This window comes from Siphateles boraxobius, unplaced genomic scaffold, assembly GCF_051911475.1.
Source record: "Siphateles boraxobius isolate OS27281-9 unplaced genomic scaffold, OSU_SipBor_1 20, whole genome shotgun sequence".
Lineage (NCBI taxonomy): Eukaryota > Metazoa > Chordata > Actinopteri > Cypriniformes > Leuciscidae > Siphateles > Siphateles boraxobius.
The window spans coordinates 12,162,501-12,177,378 of record NW_027508811.1 but is presented as its reverse complement, the minus strand read 5'-3'; the positions used below and the strand labels follow the sequence as shown (position 1 = coordinate 12,177,378).

Sequence of the window (14,878 nt, the reverse complement as noted above, 5' to 3'; positions counted from 1 at the left end):
TAAATCAAACAGTCTTCTAGATGGTACAAAAGTTTTACCTTACCTTTTGGCGTATCCTCTGAGAGATTGAACATTGCCATATTACCATTGTTACTGCTGGGCCCATTATCATAGAAATAGGGTGCGTAGTGTGCCTGAGCTATAAACAACAATAATCAGATATCAGATTAACATAACTCAATTAACAGTGTAACGTAACTAGATTTATGAGGACAAGAACAACAACTGTACATATCACAATATTAGTCATTTTACTGACATCAGGTTGATCACACACTGCATAATGTAATAATACTAATGACTCTCTCTATCCACTTGTCTGGGATTACAGGTGTTTTACGTCATAAATGCATCACCAAATGCTTTACCAAATCTATTTCACTATATAAATTCATTTTTTAAATGAATTTATATCTAAATTTAGATTTAGATGTAGTTTTCTTTCAGGCAAGTCTGTATTTGCTAAACTCCAACTGTCAAGCAGGAATAAAGGTGATGCAAATGAGGGAGGAACATAAAAGAAGACCATAAAAGTAGTCAAGATTATCTACACTAGTCAACAGTATAACATCCTCAACTAAAGGAATGTTTAATCGCCTGAGTCACATTCGGGTTCAAAGGTTTTCATGAATACATACCAAAGCAGAAATGCGCTAGTAGAAGAAATGATGAAAACTGTATTCCCATAGCATTCTTCATCCTAATAAAGCAAAGCATTTACAGCAGGCCAGACAACGCACTAGTAAAGAGAGCTACGGCAGAGTCCTTCTAAGGGTGTTTATTTCAGATTGAGCAGAGCTAAGACAGGTGCTAAGAGCCTAATCCAATGACAAGCCTTAACCCATGGCACATATTTAGAAGCCCATCGTTTAGCAGCTAATGGCCGCTAGGGGGCTTCATGAGTAGAACACCTGACCTGATATGACAGGTTCTAGAACATCTTATGTGGTACTACTGAAATCCCATATTTAGAATGCTAGATCTCTGTCACAAAGGAATCAATTAATAATGGAAGAAATATTATGAAAGAATCGCCTGGTTTTAAGAGATGTTGTGTTTTCATGTTTTATGGCGACTTTCCATAGATAAAATGATTTTTATACTGTACATATGTTCTATCCCCCGTACACTAAACTTACCCGGGCCCTAAACCTACACTTTTAGAAAAATGTATGCATTGTCATTTTCATGCTACACACACACACTGCGACAATCCAGTTTACATTTCAGAGTGCAAGTTCAGGTTACAAATTTCAAAATGTAAAGTTATGTAATCTAATGAGCCCGATCTCATGAAAGTGCGTATCTATACAACGAATGTTATTTCTCGTGGCATTTATACGCCAAAAAGAGTTTTTGCGTGCATATGCTACGCAGTTTTCGCGTGCATATGATACGCACTTTATGGCGTGTAGGCTAATACAGACGGACTCCACACCCTAATCCTACCCAAGTGGTTTTCAGTGCGTAGCATACACACGCTCAAACCATTTTTGGCGTATAATTGGCACGAGAAATAACATTCGTGGTATAGATACGCACTTTCATGAGATTGTGTTGAATCTAATACTCATCAGCATTAGCAAATGTATCCTCCTCTCTCTTTCATGACCTTTATTTTTAGAGCTTTTTAACACTGATTTATGCTTCAATTTAGTTGAAGTTTAATGCTAAACAAAATCTTTTACGGTGTCCTAGTTTCTCCAGGTCAAGAGCTAATATGGATCATTTAGTAGAAAAAAAACCCCATTGAAAAAAACATTTCAATGGATAAATATAATGTGCATTGTTATAAATCAATTAAATATGTATGGGCGAAAGTGGCTTTGAATGGTATTACTGACTTTGAATGCAAATTCTTGACAATGCAAATTATACTAATGTTTCAAAATCCAGTTGCCGTATTACATTTTGCTCAGATGAGCAGCTGTGTGGATCACAAAACGAAACACCTGCCAATTTACCTTCATCTACATTTGTGAGTGTGGCTTTGCTTTCAGGATTAATTTGTTTGGAGCAGGCAGATGGCAGGCAAGCAGATTAACCTACAATAATCCTTCATCATCATGTAGTGTTCAGAGCCAGTCTACAGGGACACACAAACCAGAAGCATCTCTGCATGTGCACCACAGAAAAGACAGGACTCTGGGCAGATCTGAACATATCGATTACTTTAATATGACCATGAAAATGTTGCCTTGATATTGCTTATGATTACCAGATTTGTTGCAATGCTCTTGCTTTGTCTACAATTACAAATAATTATGATCATTTTAATGTATAACATTAAAAGGAAACTCTTTGCATTTTCGTTTACTTTCTTCAATCAGAGAGAAAACAAAAACAGAAAAGTAGGTCAAAAATCCAGTTTATTGTAAGATTAACCCAGGAAATTACTTATTGTGCGTCAGTCATACATCAGCAGTGTGGATTATGTGACAGAATAGAAACCTTGAATGACAGACAGATTTGCCATTTATGCAAAATATTATCATCTTCTTAAATCTGAAAATAAGTCTAAAATTGGACATGCACATTAAAAGAAAAAAGTTCACAATGGAAAGAAACCTCAAATAGCACCCAGGGTCCACCATAATGTTTTTAAATGATACCAGTGATATTTTATACGAAATAGACAACAAATCATAATTACTAGAAAATATCCTGAAACAACTCGATATTAATGAATAAATTTCAGCATTTCAGAACTCATGTGCAAATATGGGCTATAACAAGATCACTGTTAAGGACATCTAAATTGGGACCTCTGGGACAGATTAGCTATTTCATTAGAATCCCAGTTTCAATACTGTTTAACTATAAAAAAAAGTTAAGATCTGAAATCTTCAATCCACATTTTTGAATGTTATGTCTTGGATTACAAATAAGCTTTGGACTGGATGCAAAGTCTGGGACATCAACATATTTGCGTCATTTTAATCTTCTCACAAACTTCAGTTCATTTGAAAATATGTATTATAGCTCAGAGTTTAAGCTTTTACATGGTCTACCAAGCCAATCATTTTCTCTCATGTTTATCCTATTTCCAAAGTATTTTCAGAGATGTAAACAAACGTGGTTCTGGTTTTTAAGCTATAAATAAAGTTAAAGCTGTCATTATGGAGAGGATAAAGTTGCAGACACGCATTGAAGAAATACTTTTATTTTGTTTTAATGAACTTGCCATTGAATACAATTTGATCTAGGCTGTGCTTATGTGGTTTGTTTAATGTCCAATCATTCAAGACAATTTAATAACTAATCATTTTTACAATGGAAATGAATCAATTCTGGACTTTCTTAAACTGTACATTGACTTTTTCTTCTAGAGTTGCTGTACATCCAAAACAATCTTTGTTGCATTAATTTCCTATTATCACCATAAAGCTGCTTTGAAACAATCTGTATTCTAAAAAGTGCTATAGCCTATAAATAAAGGTGACTTGACTTGTTTATCAATATAAATAATTAAAAATAAAATAATTTATAAGAATTCACTAAATATATAAATATCCTTTGCTGCAAGAAAAAATGGAAATAATAACCATTTATGAGGTAAAATTGGCCCAGCTTTTAGTCAAAATTAGATGACATTGGGTTAAACTGTGCAACCCAACCTGCTGGGTTCTTTCTTTCCAATATTTACCAAGGCTGGTTTGCCAATGAGAGGCTTTTAACCCAGGCATTTTTTTAGAGTGTCTAAACCTCATTTACACCGTACTTTAAATGAGACAAGAACACTACAGTTCCTCAACTGCACAGCTCTGGCACTTTTATAGTGGTTTGAAAGACTCAGCTTGGCAGTACGTATAGCTTTTGGAATCAGTATATATAGGCCTATGTATTATATGCTTGGGTTATACAACTGCAGTTTACAATTGGTCCATTCAACAATAAAAGCGCTAAGAATGTGAGTATTTTAGTCATTGTAGTTGATTGAAAAAAATTATTGTGAGTAACAGTACATCACCGCCCCCACGTGGTTACATGATGTTATTGCTGGATGTTTCGAGACTCTCCCCCTTGGTAAGGCTACTCCAAGTTACTAACTGATGTTTGCCAATACTGTCATTAATATCTACAGAAAGACGTTTAAAAACGTACTTACACTGATTTAAAAAGATCCAGTTTAACAGTAAGCCTAACTAATGAAACTTTTGGCTGAAACCATGTTACAAAGTCATTTTTAAAGGGACACTGAGGAGGAGAGTAGTAATTTAAACAGTTGTTTCTGCCAATTATTCATTCAGTGAGTGTACGGGTTCATGTCTCCGTAAATTACCGCCGCGTGTTTTAGTTTTAGCAGACCCCATCGACCCACCAGAGCAAAAGGGGGGTGACGGCATCCACGTAAGAGTGTCCCAGGGCCCTCCTCAAACAGAAAAGCCCTTGTGAACACTTACACTGGGGGTTCTTATTTGACCACGTGACTTGTATCCAAGTATAGCCCAAACTTGGAGACCCCGCTGAGTAATGGACACGTTTTCCTGCATGCTGCACCGGAGAAAAAAGCAAATGGAAAAACATTAGAAAAAGTTTTTTCTTCAATGTCCCGAGAGTCTGGAAATGAATTTGGGACCCTTCAACTTATGAGTTCCAGCAAAATGCCTAAGTTGGAAGATCCTTTTCATTGAATGATCTCCTTTTGTTCGTGGAAATACCATGATCAGGGCATGAAATACGGAATTATTAATAGGCCAATTACCTTTTTTGGTGAAATTAGCGTTTTCACTCACGTATAGGCTAAGTGCAGTAGGCTGGACTATTTTGGAGTCTTCATATAGGCTACACATGCAGGAACAATGTGTACCGGTCGCGATCATTCAGGCGGTTCCAGATGGACCACTGGAGACTCGTTCAGTCAGTGAGGTAAAATTTGTTTTACTTTTCAGTTGCCAAGTGTCGATTATATCCTACTTATTTTACCACAGTCGCGCTGTAATAACTTTCACTACTACCAACGTTCTGTAAATAGCACTTTAACTGCAACAGTTTGTCAGTCACTCTTGTGTTATTCTTCTTGCAAGAATTGTAGCCATGATAAAATGACTGTGACGGATAGTTAGGTGAGCTAATTTGAGGATTTTGTCATTTCAAAAAGCATCACAGAAAAACATAAAACGGCGTTTTAAACACATAAAACGGTTATGTGGACCAATTGTTAACCAATCTAATCTTAAAGCTAATCTAAAAGATGTATGACAGAAGATGTAATACATATAATTATTTTTTTATTCGTCTACATAACAAAACAAATAAAAAAAAACTTAAGTTGTATATTTCGTTTTTTTTTACCATGTAAATATAGGCTATGTTACCATACTGTATTTTATTTAGATTGTTGTCATCATACTCAATCTTCTGTCCACAATGATTACTTCCAAACAGCAAGTGAAAGAATAGTGTGTCCTTACTATGTGTGTGCGTATGTGTGGGAGAGAAGCCATTTGGTGCCACGTCTCTTTAATCAGAAAGAACTTTATTTCCAACTATGTTTACACACACAAGGAATTTGTCTTGGTGACAGTAGCTTCCAGTGCAAAAGAACGCATAGACATATTGCAGACATATATATGAATTAGGCAATAAAAATCAAAAATAACACAATAATAAAATGATTAAAAAAATAAACAAATAACATAATAGAAATATATAATATATTTTAAATATATATAATATATTGTAATGTAGCCTACAGATATCTTATTTTACAGATGTATAGTTCTGATATGTTATGTACTGTACAAATTTACAGTTATAGAGACAATGTACAGACTTGGGAGATTTACATTTCTTAGCCCTTTTTCTCACTCTGGAGGTGTAAAGATCTTGGAGATTGGGCAGCGGGGCACCAATAATTCTCTCAGCAGTCCTGACTGTCCGATGTAGTCTTCTGATGTCTTATTTTGGTAGCTGAACCAAACCAGACAGTTATAGACGAACACAGGACAGACTCAATGACGGTTGAGTAGAACTGTGTCCATCAGCTGTAGAACCTCCTCAGCTGGCAAAGGAAGTACAACCTCTGCTGGGTCTTTTTCACTATGGAGTCTATGTGAGTGTCCTACTTCAGGTCCTAAAAGATGGTAATGCCCAGGAACCTAAATGACTCCACTCATGATGGTGAGTGCTGGGGGGTTTCTCCTGAAGTTCACTATCATCTCCACTGTTTTGAGCGTGTCCAGCTCCAGATTGTTATGACTGCACCAGGCAGCCAGCTGTTCGTCACAGTTTTGGATGAGGTCGACGACTGCGGTGTTATCTGCAAATTCAGGAGCTAGACAGAGGGGACTTGTGCAGTGCAGTCGTTCGTGTACAAGGAGAAGAGCAGTGGGGAGAGCACGCATCCCAGAGGAACACCAGTGCTGATAGTGAGAGTCCTGGATGTGAGTTTCCCCAGTCTCACTAGCTGATGCCTGTCTGTCAGGAAGCTGGTTATCCACTGACAGATTGGGATTGGCACAAAGAGCTGGGTCAGTTTGGCTAAGACGATCAGGCATGATGGTACTGAAGGTCGAACAGAAGTCCAATACTAAGATTCTTGCGTAAGTCCCAGGTCTGTTGAGATGTTGCAGGATGTAGTGCAGTCCCATGTTGACTGCATCATCCACAGACCTGTTTGCTCGGTAATTGAAGGGGATCCAGCATGGGTCCAGTGATGTCCTTTCAGGTGGGCCAAAACCAGTCTCTCAAATGACATTAAAACCAGTGATTTTTTTCTTTTTGGGGGGGGAATGATAGTGGAGCGTTTGAAGCAGCTTGGAATTGCTGAAGATCTGCATGAAGATAGGAGCCAGTTTAACTCAGGCTTTTAAACAGTCAGGTGAAACACCGTCTGGGTTTGAAGTTTTCCTAGTTTTCAGTTTTTTGAAGGCCCGGCTCACGTACTTCACACAGACCACAAACACAGGTTGAATGGCAGGAAGGGGGTGGCAGGAGGTATTGGTCTATATGTGAAGCGCAGATCAGAGCGGGTGTGGGGTGTGAGACTGGGAGGTCTCATTAATGTTTACATTTTGTGATATGTCCATGACAAATACACCCCCTGTTCCCGTTCCCCTCCTCCACCGCTGCTACAGCTGCAACTTGTGGGTCCAGGCAGCACAAGTGAGCCTGTCACTGGTAATAGTGGATTTATCTCATATAGAAGAACTCCAGCTAAACACTGCCTATCTCCCAGAAGGCGCTATCACGCACTGCTGAACCGCAAAGCGCTCAGTAATGAAACAAGACAAAAACACAAGGATGAAACATGATCCCTGGCCCCAGACAGCACACACCTCTCTGATACCCATGCTAACTCACTTCCTGTGTCATGTTTTCTGACAGAAAATGACACTAGATTATATCCATGTAATACTCCTGGATAAAAACTGGTGCTATCCCAAAGGTTTAAAATGATTGACCATATGTCATAGACCAGTCTGAATGCATCAGATGCACTGTATTTTATTTTAAAAAGCTACTGATGTAGATCTTCCATTTCTAGGGAAATAAATCAAGTATTTTTACACAAAGAAAATTAAACCAAAGTACTGCTATTTAAGTCTCTTAAGTCTATAGTCTATTTAAGCACCCCATAAACACATCTATAAGGCTGTAAGAGAAGCCATTAATGTAAATTGTATGGGAATGATGAACAGAGTGATGTCCGTTTCTGCTTGAGCAGATCATCAGATTTGTCAAATGCTCCAGTGGTTTTTGAATATGTAAAGATCTCAGCTCAACCGGCATGCCTGGCAGTTTGACGGCTATGGCATAATAAGCCCACATAATTGGTTTATATTTACTTAGACTCCACACTATCATTCCTTGACGGCTTGGAAATTGTGTCATATCCAAATGCTACTCTTTGTGCAGACAAATTGCATGGCATTTACCTATGACAGTTTTCCCACCGGTACACGTCTTACTTTACGACTGCAATACTGCACTGTCTCTCCTTGTGTTTTTAGCACGGTTTAGGAAAACATCACATTCATAAAAGCCTCTGTCTGACAGAGGTCTGGTCGGATTATTTGCACAGATGTATTCTTGATATGGTCCATATTAACCCCTGTCAACTGGTGTTATTTGCCTTGCTGTAAAGGTACACATAGCATTGCTGCTTGAAAACGACAGTCCTGAACAGAGCTACGGCAGGTTATGGCAGCTCACCCAGTTAAAGCCATTCAGTTGGGGTTATCTGGGGTCAAACATGCTCTAAAGCAATTGATTTTATTGCAATGTTACAGCCCAATTTATTTAGTGGTGTAATGGTGTCGTTCCTTTACCATTTCCCTACAGGAAACAGTTCCATTACATTAGGAGTTTTTATACTCAGTACAAATAAAGAGCTTGTTATACATACATTAATACTTTCCTTAGAACTGTGATAAAGCCTATTTAAAGCTCTGTATTCAAATCTCGACGTATTTACGTTTTAAATCTAGTGATACAAGTACATTAAATAAATGCTATAAAACAACAGAACATTTTAAACCATCTGGAGAGGACACTCATCATGTTGTTTATCACAAACTGTATAGGCTACCTAACTCTTTTCTCAGAAAATGAAGATGGTTCATTGTCAAACAAACAAAATTCCACATCTGGCTTCCAAGATTTAATAAAGACATTCCAGTCTTGTTGCAATAGGAAGTATCATTTTCTTTTTGACTGTGGGTTGCCTAGAGGCAGAACCAAAGCTTCTGAATTATGATTTAGTTTCCTGTTTGCTTCTTAGAGTTTTGTTGTGAAGCTTGTGGATCACTCCATTCTCATTCAGATAGATAACCTTTTCATCACAATAAATGCTGTTCTTTTAAACTTTCTATTCATCAAAGAAGCCTGTAAAAAGGGTCAGTCTCCACAAAAATATTAAGCAGCACAACATTTTTCAACATTAATAAAGATAAAAAATGTTTCTTGAACAGTGTCAGACTGGAAAACTAGTTGAGGAACGATCACTCCTCGAGTGGACAAAGGACCCTGCTGAAAATTACCATTTGAACTCACTCTCGTGAATTCGAGACGCAAGTCTCACCCCAGAATCATTAGGATATACATCTTTTACCTTGACCTCCATTCTCCCCCCACTTCTTTTCCCTCATGCTGAAATCATCTGAAAATCATCCAAAATATATATATGGTTTTAATGTGAACTATTATCACACAGTTTTATTCATGTTTGGTATCATTTGAAATGTCTCAGTGCGACTGGTACAAATGTCTCATTCCCAAAGAAGTAAACCAAAAGGTAATAAAGTTCTTAATAGTTTAGAAATATCTTGCACACAGAAGGGTGTATCTGCCAGGCAAATGGCCCTCTGTTCTCAGAAGGTGTTAACAGTTTCCCACTGTTAGCAAATGGTTACTCCTAGTAAGTCTGGGACAGTAAGAAAGGTGAATTTCCACTGTGAACTCATGTTTACATTTGAAATGAGGTCTGTCTATGTAATGAAATGCAACCAGAGCTCAGGGCCTTTTCTGTATCTCAGATCAGCCCGTGAGGCTGGGAGTTGGCAAACTCTCAGCTTCACATATTTCTTAAATGTCGGGTTAACATTTCTCTTCTTTATTCAAGAGCATTTGAAGTTTTGTATTGATTATCTTTGAACGAGTTAGTACATATGAGAAAATGTATTGAATTTAATCAAAAATACTTTGCCACGAGAAAAGACAATAACACGGAGAGACCTTCCGTGCTGGTCGGATGCTGGACCTTGGGCCGATCCAGCGCGAGTTTACAGCAGCAAATCAAAATATTAGAATAATTTCTGAAGGATCATGTGACACTGAATACAGAGTAATGGCTGCTGAATATTTAGCTTGCCATCACAGGAATAAATTACATTTTAAAATATATTTAAATATACAAAACAGTCATTTTAATTTGTAATAATATTTCACAAATATTACTGTTTTTTTTTTCAATGAAATAATTGCAGCTGTCACAGGTGGTTATATAGAAAGTAGCACATTAATAAATAAGAAACAACAATCTTTTAATAATAATCCAAACAGGAACATGTGAGAACTACAGACAAACACAACCGACACTTTAACGAAACATAGAGGCGTTTCCCTCCTTGGCTTAAATACACAGGGACTAACAAGTTAATTAACAGGTGAACGGAATACACAATCAAACACACTTATGGGTCAAATGACAGGCACAGGGAAAACAGAGCCAAAACACAGCAGTCTTGGTGAACACAAGAGACTCATTTCAAAAACATAAAAAAAATAACAAATACCTAAAACTTTGACTGACGGTTTAAATACTAATATATTCGTGGTGATCCACAGTAAGCAGTAACCAAAGAGAGACATTGTGTTCTGTGGACCTCATCATCATCTCTCATCATTCCACATTAGTGGAATTACTGGACAGGTGATGACAGTAAAGGCTGCTTGTTTGGGAGCAAAAATGAAATAGTCTGTCCCCTGTGCCAAACGGTATAAATCTGTCACCGTTTGGAATCAATACTAAGGGCTTGTGTGTTAGTGAGTTTTATGTCTGTGTGGAAATGGTGCCAACACTCTTGTCTTGATTTTGTTCATTGCAGACGAATTGTAGGCCCGGGTTCTGACATGAGATGAACCCAAAACAGTTGGCAGCAGCGACTATTTAGCAGTCTGTGGAGGCATTTCCTAAATAGAAGTTAATTTGAGAATGAGGAACAAGTATGCAGTCATCATTATCTGCATTGTGGCACTCGTCATTATTGAAAAAGAAAACAACATCATTTCAAGGTGAGAATGCTTGAGTTAATTGAAAATTCATAATAATTTAGCTGCCCAAAATATTTATTATTTATATTAATTTATTTAAATGATTTTTAATTAGGTTTTTAAACATTTCATTTTAATATTTGCAGGGTCTCAGACAAGCTGACACTCCGACGGAGCACGCAGGCGCCGGAGCCACCAGTGCCCTACAATGGTCTGGTAGTAATGGAGGACAACAGTTCCTATACAGAGGGCATTTATTCTGAGAATGGCACTCAGGCTGGCCGGAAGCACATCCTCTTAATGGCCACCACTCGTACAGGATCTTCCTTTGTGGGCGAGTTCTTCAACCAACATGGTGGCAACATGTTTTACCTCTTTGAGCCACTCTGGCACGTGGAGAGGATACTATCGGTTGGCAAGAGTGGCACAAATGCTAGCACTTCTGTTTGGGTGTACAGGGATGTCCTGCAGCATCTCTTCTTGTGTAACTTCTCCATGTTGGAGAACTTCATTAACCCTCCTCCACGGGACCACGTCACCCCTGCCCTGTTCCGCAGAGAGTCCAGTATGGCCCTGTGCGAGGAGCAAGTCTGCACTCCGGTCGTAAAAGACATTTTTGAGAGGTACCACTGCAGGACGAGGCAGTGTGGTCCGCTCAATCTGACTTTGGCGTCTGAGGCCTGCCTAGAAAAACAGCACAGGGTGATCAAAACAGTGAGGGTCCGGCAGCTAGACACACTTCGCTCTCTAGTAGAGGATCCTCGGTTGGATATCAAACTCATACAGTTGGTGAGAGATCCTCGAGCCATTCTGGCATCGAGGATGGTGGCCTTTGCCGGTAAGTACCGGAACTGGAAAAGTTGGGCTGTTAATGGGGACGTGCCTATAGAGGACGAGGAGGTCAAACGTCTTGAAAGAAACTGTAATAACATCCGCATCTCCGCAGAGTTAGGCTTGAGTCAGCCTAAATGGCTGAAAAACCGTTATATGCTAGTACGTTACGAGGATATCGCCAGGTACCCCATGCAGAAAGCAGCAGAAATGTACAATTTCACTGAGATTCCGATGACGACACAAGCACGGGACTGGATCCTGAGGAACACGCATGCATCAACGGAGGCAAGTGGTGTGTATTCCACCCAAAAAAACTCATCAGAACAGGTGGAGAAATGGCGGCGTAGTGTACCATTCAAACTGGCCCAAGTTGTACAGAAAGTTTGTGGACCGACCATGAAACTCTTTGGGTATAGGTTTGTAGACAGTGAACAGACACTATTAAACAAATCTTATAGTTTGCTTGAAGAGAAACATTTTATTTAGTCATGGATTACTTTGATGTATTCATTGTTAAAGGAAAACCAAGCGTGAAATGTGACAAAGTTTTCTCTTTATACTGAATGTGGACGAAAAAATATGGATGGCAGAGACACACTGGCACACCGTAACACACTGGGACATTGCTTACACTGAGGTACTTGTGGCGTGCGTCACCTGACTTATTTGAACATATACCCTCTTGGAAAAGCTAACTGATTTTATGAGATATTGATTTTAGATGTGTCCATTTGAAAAAACAACGTTTGACGAGGACAAAAATCATCCATACTCATAAGATGAGAAATGATCTGCCTGTGTCTGTGTGTCTAGGAACAGCATTTCTTTTTTTCTGAAAAGAAACTAAAGGATCATTATTTCACAAAAAGGGAAGCAAGCAGAAAACGTATTTATGTGTGGTCAGCAGAGTTAATTTAAATTGCTTTGTTAACATTAAAGCCCAAATTTTATTAGGATGTAAAACATTCTAAATGTAACTGGTTATTACCAGATGTGAAACTGTGGAACATCTACTGTGAGAGACAGTCAGTATAAAAAGCAGCTTTTGACAGCCAGCTGTGATCCTGAAGCACAATAGTGACATTGTTCTGTCTCTCTCTATCTCTCTTGCTCTCAAAAAAGGCACAAAATAGGCCGTTGTCCATGCAGTTGACTTTTTTAAAATATATATTTGAAAAAATAAAAACAAAAATTAATTGAAGAGTAAAGGTTGGAAAATAAAAATGTACATTTGAAGTTTATGCTTTGAAACTGAAGTAAATATGCTTTGAAACTGAAGTAAAACAAAATACTAAGGAGAATGCCAAAATATTCCAAGATAAATATTTGCAACATTTTACAATAAGGTCTCATTAGTTAACATTATTTTATTTATTTTTGTAGTACATTAAGACAAAATATAGGAGGAAAACACTTTAAATACAAAACAAATCTTACAAATAAGAAGAGAAAACAAACAAATAAAGAAAAAAGTAAATACATATACAGTATCTCACAAAAGTGAGTACACCCCTCACATTTCAGCAAACATTTTGGTATATCTTCTCAAGGGAAAATACAGAAATTAAACTTGGACATATTTACTCACTTTTGTTGCCAGTTATTTTAACAATAATGGCTGTATTTCGAGTTATTTTCAGAGGACAGAAAATATATACTGCTATACAAGCAGCACATTCATTTGTTTTTCTTGCAGGAACAACATTCATATGCTTTTGAGTTTGAAGAAACTAGACAGATATCTAAACTTGGAAATGAAACTAGACAGATGTCTAAACTTGGAACCTTGGTTATTATGAAGTAATCACAAGAACAGAATTTGCTCCTACCTAGTAACAGAAGAGTTTGTATACGAAGAACCAATAAAATTGTAGGGAAATTATGTAATGCATCATTTTATTTTCACCCATTCCCCCATTCTATAAAAACTGTTGTATTCGTGTTTACTGGTGGGATTCTCTGAGAAATGCTCGAGATCATCCGGCCGTGATTAAAGCATGTTCGAAAGCATTGTCTGAAGTCTGTCGGTTATTATTGCTGCGCAGGAAGTTAGGGTTAGTAGGCTCAGCCAACATCGATGTGTAGACACTCTGGAGTATAGAATTAGCACCCAGCCGACGTCAATGTGTAGACACGCTAGGGTATAGGGTTAGACTCGGCCGACGTCGACTAGATGCGCTAGAGTATAAATATTATAGGACGTAGTTATAAGTTTAAGGAAAAATCGACCACACCCTTAAGAAGATATACTAAAATGTTTGCTGAAATGTGAGGGGTGTATTCACTTTTGTGAGATACTGTACATGTAATAAGAGGAAAAATAAATGAATGAAAAATATGGACAGGAAATTTATATATATATAATATATATAATATTAATAATAATATTTTTTATTTATATAGCACCTTTCCAAGACCCAAGGTCGCTTTACAAGGAAACATAACCAAATGAACATCAACATCAAAGCACGATACACATACTGTACCAAGGGCAGAACGTAGTTGCTTACAAAGTTAGGTTAAAGATATAATCAAAGAGGAATTCAAACAAATAACATATCCATAAGAAGGTACAATTTACAGACTGAGAGCTGAAGAGTAATATTCAGAGAAAAAATTTGTTTTTAAGAGGGTTTTGAAGGAGAGAAGGGGTGTTTGATGAATGTCTTGAGGAAGAGCATTCCACAACCTGGGAGCCACAACACGGAAAGACCTGGCTCCCATAGTCACCAGACTAAACTTAGGGGTGACTAACAATCCCGCGCTGGAAGAGCGTAAGGAACAAAACAGGAGCATAAGACTGAAGTAAGTCGGATAAGTAAGTAGGACTAAGGTTATGGAGAGCTTTATAAGTGAAAATGAGTACCTTGAAGTTTATATGCAAGAAAACCGGAAGGCATATATAGTGTGGGCAGCATGGCATACACAGTATTCCGATCTAGACTGTGCTAGGTATGTATTCGGATTTGGTTTGCGGTTTGCCCTCTTTCCCTCCCGGGGTGAGCTGGTTCATTACACAGCCTCCTTCAAAGCTTCTCCCAAACCCTGAGGGGAAGTCAGGTTATTAGGGAGTCAGTCTGTAGTTAAAGTTAACATGAACTAAAAATGAACAATACTTCTACAGCATTTATTAATCTTAGTTACTGTTAATTTAACCATGTACTAATACATTATTAAAATCTAAAGTTGTTTTTGTTAACATTAGTAAATGCACTGTGAACTAACATGAACTGTATTTTTTAACTAACAAAGATTAATAAATGTGGTAACAAATGTACTGCTCATTGTCAGTTCATGTTAGTTAATACATTAATTTTAACAAATGAGA

The 14,878-nt window shown here is 37.8% G+C and overlaps 2 protein-coding genes across 5 annotated transcripts in view; one reads left to right on the top strand and one right to left on the bottom strand.

The window, feature by feature from the left end:
- cdhr1a (cadherin-related family member 1a) overlaps window positions 1–14,878 on the bottom strand; it is a 105,243-nt gene that overhangs the window by 12,517 nt on the left and 77,848 nt on the right. For 3 of the 4 annotated variants that reach the window (XM_077236837.1, XM_077236838.1, XM_077236835.1), the window contains one exon: window positions 44–139. In XM_077236837.1, coding sequence (XP_077092952.1) covers window positions 44–139 — 96 coding nt within the window. Of the gene's footprint in view, window positions 1–43; window positions 140–638; window positions 794–14,878 lie in introns of those variants that run through there. The other variant, XM_077236836.1, reaches the window with a different exon arrangement.
- chst3a (carbohydrate (chondroitin 6) sulfotransferase 3a) lies at window positions 4,446–12,892 on the top strand. Its single transcript, XM_077236839.1, has 3 exons — window positions 4,446–4,869; window positions 10,551–10,737; window positions 10,863–12,892. Exons 2-3 carry the CDS (start codon window positions 10,658–10,660, stop codon window positions 12,034–12,036), a joined length of 1,254 nt encoding a protein of 417 aa, XP_077092954.1. The 5' UTR covers window positions 4,446–4,869; window positions 10,551–10,657; the 3' UTR covers window positions 12,037–12,892.